At 47.9% G+C, this 6,500-nt stretch overlaps 1 protein-coding gene across 1 annotated transcript; it reads left to right on the top strand.

The window, feature by feature from the left end:
* The first annotated feature begins 256 nt into the window (after positions 1-256).
* Rasl11a (RAS like family 11 member A) lies at positions 257-6,223 on the top strand. Its single transcript, XM_032886656.1, has 5 exons — positions 257-471; positions 772-828; positions 946-1,025; positions 2,160-2,714; positions 6,199-6,223. Exons 1-4 carry the CDS (start codon positions 348-350, stop codon positions 2,625-2,627), a joined length of 729 nt encoding a protein of 242 aa, XP_032742547.1. The 5' UTR covers positions 257-347; the 3' UTR covers positions 2,628-2,714; positions 6,199-6,223.
* Positions 6,224-6,500: the final 277 nt, after the last annotated feature.

The following is a 6,500-nucleotide window of genomic DNA, read 5'->3' as shown; positions in this document are numbered from 1 at the left end:
TTCATGCTCCAGGCTAGCTGGAGGCTGCTTCCAGGACCCAGCAAATACAATTTGAGTAAAGGCTTCCCCTGGGCTCCATTGGCAGGAACCCGCGCAGCTGGGCGAGCAGAGCGCATCAGGCAGCCTGGGGGTGCGCACACCAGCAGATGACAGTGCTCTGCTCGCGCGCTGCTCCCACCATTCCAGGAAGGGGCGGGGAAAAGGAGGCGCCAGAGGCAGCCACCGCGCTCCCCGAGCTCTTTAAAATCCGAGAGCCTGGGCTGCATCGCTGGCCGCGCCACATCTCCTTGCTCTGTGTCCGCGCGTATCCAGCCGGCTCTTCTGCAGCGGGGTCTCGGGACGCGCCCATGCGGCCACTCACCATGTCTGGGCACTTTCTGCTGGCGCCCATCCCCGAGTCCTCCTCCGACTACCTCCTGCCCAAGGACATTAAGCTGGCGGTACTGGGCGCGAGTTGTGTGGGCAAGAGCGGTGAGTGGGACAAAGGCGCGCCAAGTCGCCCAGGGACAGCGGATGATCCCGGTCCGCAGGGATGCCGGGATGCAGAAAGACCCCCTGCCTGTTGCTTCAGCAGTCCATTTCTGAGCTCTGGAAGGGGTTGGCGTCTCTTGAGGGTCTTTCCAAGACCGGTCACTGTTCCGCGGGGAAGGCACTTTGGGGCGGCGGAGCTTTGTCCCGGGAACCTGGGGGGAATGCCTACTGTTCTTTGAGGGCCCAGTTTGGACCACCTTGACCCACTTCTTCGGCTGATTTTCCTATTTCATTTTTCAGCAATGATTGTGCGCTTCTTGACCAAGAGATTCATCGGCGACTACGAACCCAACACAGGTTAGAATGTTTTCATGCTCCCTGGCTCTTGTACTCTATTAGCCCTCCCTTCCCTTCTCGCTTTCTTTTGCCGATCGGGCCGTGGGAACTTAAATGCAAACTCCTCTCGTTGTACAGGCAAACTGTATTCGAGACTCGTCTATGTAGAGGGGGATCAACTCTCCCTACAGATCCAGGACACTCCGGGAGGCATCCAGGTAAGGACTGTCAGGAGAGTGTATGGTGCAGCTACAGCTGACATTGAAGTGATTGGCTCCAGGCCCTCAGTGAGATGTCTCAGCATGTCTAATATGTAGGTGTGGATACAGGGTGAGCTGAGGGTTAGGATGTGATGCTGGATGCCCTCCTAGGTGGCAAGAAATGGTTGGTTAGAACTAGTTTCCTCTTAAATGCCACTTTTAATGAATGATTTTAAAGATTGTGTCTTGCTGTGTAGCCCTGGCTGGTTTATTACTTGCTTCGTAGTTCAGGTTTGCCTTGGGCTCGTTATAATCTGTATTGCCTCAACCTCCCAAGTGTTGGGATTACAGGCTAAGCCACGCCCTCCCAGCGGGAGCCCTACCTGACCGCCCTTGCCTGGGTTGCCTAGGCAGGTGTTAACACTTTCAGAGCACATCCAGGAGCAATTTAAAAACCACAGCCGTAGGATTAGGGGTTCAGCTAAGTAGTAAGCATTCACTCGAAAGTCCAGGGTTCAATTCCCAGCACCACATTAAAAAAAGCAAGAAGTAGGTGGGATTCTGGAGGAAGGGGGTCTGCTTCCTGGCCAGGGCAGTCCCTCTCACCCCTCCCCCCAAAAAAGCTGGGGGTGTTTTCTCAAGCCAGTAATTGCAATCAGATAACGGTTTGACTATCACTGTGGAATGCAAGTTAACTAATTGCTCAGTCCTTCTAGGGAGGAAAAGGTTGAGTGGAGAGCCCAGAGAGAGGAATTTGTTTCTGCAACATTCTCAAGAAGTTGACTGCTAAAAATATTTTTTTATGGGCTTGGGAATAGATATTTATGTTGGACTGTTTCCAGGGTTTTGTTTGTTATGAATTAGTTCCCTGAAAACTAAGCCATTTTGGTCTGTAATTATTCTTAAGTGGTTGGAGTTCACTGGAGGCTGCCTGTCGGAAAAACTAGGTTACCGGTCTACATCCAGACCAGCTCAGAAAATAATCCAGGTTGAGCACTTGTCTGAGGCTTTCTGTGTCAAAAGCCTCTCGCAGAAGCTAGGGAGAACCAGACGGCTACGCTTTAGTGATTTCTTTGTCCAGTGCTCCTTCAAGAGCTACTCCAGTGTCATGTTTGAGCATCTTTGACTGGGTCCCATTTTGTTCTTTCTCAGGCCCAAGACAGCCTCGGTCAAATGGTGGATTCTCTGTCCAAATGTGTGCAGTGGGCAGAGGGCTTTCTGCTGGTTTATTCCATAACAGACTATGAGAGCTACCAGTCCATTCGGCCCCTTTACCAGCACATCCGGAAGGTCCACCCTGATGGAAAAGCCCCCGTCGTCATCGTGGGAAACAAAGGGGACCTTTTGCATGCCCGGCAGGTGCAGACACACGAAGGTCTTCAGCTCGCCAATGAGCTGGGTAGTCTCTTCCTTGAAATTTCTACTAGTGAAAACTACGAAGACGTCTGCGATGTGTTTCAACATCTCTGCAAAGAAGTGAGCAAGCTGCACAGCCTCAGCGGGGAGCGGAGGAGAGCATCCATCATCCCCCGGCCCCGATCCCCCAACATGCAGGACCTGAAGAGGCGCTTCAGGCAAGCCCTGTCCTCCAAAGCAAAAGCAGCCTCCACCCTGGGCTGATCCATCGCAGACAGACTGACATAGTATTATCACTAAGCATTTGTGCTGCCACAAAGACTGGCCCTTTCCTCCTTTAAAACATATCCAGAGTTTATTTTTATAATGACTTTATTGGCTTTCAAGTGTATGTATATTTCTGAAAATTCAAACAGTGGATTTTTTTAATGAGTTTTTTATTTTATTTTATTTTATTTTTTGTTTTTTTACTGTAACCGTTAGCCACTCTTCCATTAAAGGCAAAATGGCAATACCATTCCTTGTTTTCTGAATGTCTTTTTATAGCCATCTTGCTTGCACCAGAGCCCAGAAGTGCTCAATGCTTGGCCTTGAGTCTGAACTCCATTGGTGTCTTGCTTGCTGTAGGGAGGGGCAAGCAGAGGGAGTCAGCTGTAAGAGAGAGAGGTATGTGGAGGAGGGAAAGGGTTTGAATAAGTACAGGATGTCCTTAATTAGGGCGGCTCTTCATAGTCAGGAGGATCGCACTGGTTTTCCAGCACACCGGTTGGTATGTTGGGAACTGCCCAGAATGTAACAGCTGTATTTATTTATTTATGTTTTTATTTATTGATACAAATGTGAATGTAGCCTCTCTACATTTTAGACTACAAAATATTCTATTTAATATAAAATATTTAGAATATTTTAGAAAGCAAAAGCTGGGACGAGCTGTTGGCACAGGTTGATGATTCTAGCACTTGGAAGGCTGAGGCTCAAGTGTCGGGTCACCCTGAGCCATACATGGAAACCAATCAAAAAAGCAGAACACACATACATAACAACAACAACAACAAACCAATGTCTGAGGGCTGGAAAGATGGCTCAGCGGTTAAGAGCCCGGGCTGCTCTTCCAGAGGTCCTGAGTTCAATTCCCAGCAACCTCATGGTAGCTCACAACTGTCTGAAACTCCAGTTCTGGGGAATCTGACACCCTCACACAGACATACAGGCAAAACACCAATGCACATAAAATAAGAAAAAAATTACTTTTTAAAATGTCTGGGGATAGAGCTCCATGGTACAACGCATGCTTAGTGTGTGGTCAAAGTCCTTGTTTGATTCCCCTGCACTGTTAAGAAAGGAAGGAAAATCTCCTTTGACAGGATTCAGTAGGTGAGCTTCCTTATTCAGAACTGGCTTTCATCTTTCCCATCCTGTGTCCCTGACCCTCTGCTGTGTATCTAAATAAGGTGGTCAAAGTATGATGTTGTGAACCAAAACCACTTTGTTGTGTTCACGGGGCCCGCAGAGGCAGAGAGTGACGGGAAATAATTTCACAGTGAACACGCTCCATAAGGCATAGGGCTGACTGCCTGGTGAGCAAGGCCCAAAATTGTCGGGGTTTCCAACCCATCCGGAGACTCTAGAAAAAGAAGGATATAATTCAAGTTTGAGGACTGTCTTGTTTGGGGAGGTCTTGGGGGTTGAATTCAGGGCCTCACACACTAGCACAGAGCCGCACCCCAGCCCCGGAGGCATATCTTTACTGGGGTACTCTTTCGAGAGATGCTCTTCAGAGGGCCTCTATGGACTTTGAGTCGGATGAGGAGGGAGGTGCAGGTGCGGAATAGTAAGGGTTTGGAGTCTGCAACACTGTCGCGCCCGAGCATAGCTCTCCAGGAAGTTGTTAAGGATAGAGAGTCTGGCCACGGCTTTAGCTCAAGGTGCTGGTAAACTGGTTTATGTATTTTGAAATCCTGTAGTAGAGATCAGAAGTGGGACACTAACTCACAGATATAATCTGATAAGGCTTATGGGACACAGCGTTCCCTTCAAGTACTTATGTGTATGATTTGGCCGGAAAGTTATACCAGAAGCAAACGGGGATTACACTCCAAACAAAAGCTTCATTAAAAACAGCTGTGCGCACGCGTGCTTAGATTCATCTTAAAGCGACATGCCCGTCACACTCTATAAGGCACCAGGTCTGTCAGCATTCTTTCTTTAAAGGTCCTGCTTCTGCCTTTATCGAGGACTTTAGAGCTCTCCTCCAGACCATGCACCAAAAATCAGTCAAGGCGTTGGAGAGACGGCTCAGGGATTTAGCTCACTAGTTGTTCTTCCAAAGAACCCAGGTTTGATTCCCAGCACCCATAAAGCAGCCCACAACTGCTTGTAACCTGGGTATCTATCTGATGCCCTCTTCTGGTCCCACTGGCATTGCATGCACAGGCACAGACTTCCATGAAGACAGAGACACCTACACAGGACAGCCAGGGCAACAGAGAGAAACTGAGGAGGGGAGGAGGTGGTGCTGGGGTTGCTGGACAACACAGTGACAAAACAACGACAACCCCAACAAATCAATCAAACAAAAATCAAACAAGCCTATTTCCTGAGCCCCTGAGCAATATCTTTCTAATTTTTCATACCAAAACAACCTTTTCAGCTGCGGTTCTTATCTAATTTCCGTGACTGAAGACACTTAAGTGCTGGGTTCCTCTTATCTATGGCATTCAATATAAATGAGAAACAGTAGGAAGATTATTGAACATTTCTCCTGCTTCATCATCTTCTCCCTTCAACATACACACACACACATACACACACACACACATACACACACGAGCACACACATACATACACACGCACACACACGCTCACAGTCCACATGATAGCAACCAAGAGAACTGAGTGCCTTACGCAATGCACTCCAGGCTCCTCCATGCCTCCCCGCCTTGGTCTATCTACTTTCTCTCAGTCTTTACCTACGTGAGGGCATACTAACTCTTCTTCCAAGACTCACATCACATGTTGTGTGTTAGAATCGGCTCTGAGATGCCTTTTCTGGGTGTACTTATCCACGCCATGTAGCCCAGGGGATAGTGTCAGAAACACTCAAGTCATAGGGAATGCCCCCAGGGGCAGTAACTGCATTTTATGACATCGTATGCCACCAGCTTCATTCAGCTAAGACCCACAACCCAGCAGGTGTTTTATTCTAGTTTGTTTTTTCTTGATTTTGTTGTTATTTGTTGGCTGGAACTCACTCTGTAGACCAGGCTGGTCTCGAACTCACAGAGATCTGCCTGCCTCTGCCTCCCGAGTGCTAGAACCAAAGGCATGCGCCAGCACCATATTGTTTTGTCTTGCTTTGACATGGTCTCTTGTAACCTAAACTAGTCTTAAATTCCATTATACCTTGATCCTTCTACCCCTACCTCTAGAGTGCTGGGATTACCGGCATGCACCGCCACACCCAGTTTTATGGAGTTCTGGAGACTGAACCCAGGGCTTCATTCTAAGCAAGCACTCTACCAACTCAGGAAAAATCATTTTCAGTAAGCATGTGATGAATGAATATACTATTTAGTGGTGTGTGTGTGTGTGTGTGTGTGTGTGTGTGTGTGTGAATGCACGCGCATGCTTACACCAAATGAAAATAATAGAAAATTAAAATGGAACAAATGATGACATTTGCAAAATAAGACGGAGTGTTTTAATTAATTTTTACTAGGCAGTGAGAGCAAAGAGCTGGCAGCTCAGCTGCTGGCAACTGCAGCCTGTGTCAGGCAGCTCTCCCGGCACTGTGACAAAATGCTAGAGGAAGTCAGCTTAAAAAGAGAAAAGGTTGGGGGTTGGGGATTTAGCTCAGGGGTAGAGCGCTTGCCTAGCAAGTGCAAGGCTCTGGGTTCGGTCCCCAGCTCTGAAAAAAAAAAAAAGAGAGAGAGAGAGAAAAGGTTGATTTCACTAACTGGTGCTAGGGTTTCCGTGCATGGTCACTTTACCTGTATGGAGACAGAAGGTCAAGGTGAGAACCTATAGAACTTCAGATGCGTGGACGCAGGAAAGCATTGAGGGAGAGGGAGAGGGGCTGGAGTTCTGTTGTTGTAAATATAAAAAGTAAAATGTTTTTTTTTTTTTTTTTGGTTCTTT

This window comes from Rattus rattus, chromosome 16 (genome assembly GCF_011064425.1).
Source record: "Rattus rattus isolate New Zealand chromosome 16, Rrattus_CSIRO_v1, whole genome shotgun sequence".
Taxonomy (NCBI): domain Eukaryota; kingdom Metazoa; phylum Chordata; class Mammalia; order Rodentia; family Muridae; genus Rattus; species Rattus rattus.
Note: the sequence above shows the minus strand (reverse complement) of the source record. Positions and strands in the feature narration are given on the sequence as shown.

Bases quoted from the DNA above. Each gene is read 5' to 3' on its own strand.
- Rasl11a (XM_032886656.1), top strand. From the start codon at position 348: ATGCGGCCACTCACCATGTCTGGGCACTTTCTGCTGGCGCCCATCCCC. The intron at 472-771 runs GTGAGTGGGACA...TTCATTTTTCAG, and splicing joins GAGTTGTGTGGGCAAGAGCG to CAATGATTGTGCGCTTCTTG. The intron at 1,026-2,159 runs GTAAGGACTGTC...GTTCTTTCTCAG, and splicing joins ACACTCCGGGAGGCATCCAG to GCCCAAGACAGCCTCGGTCA.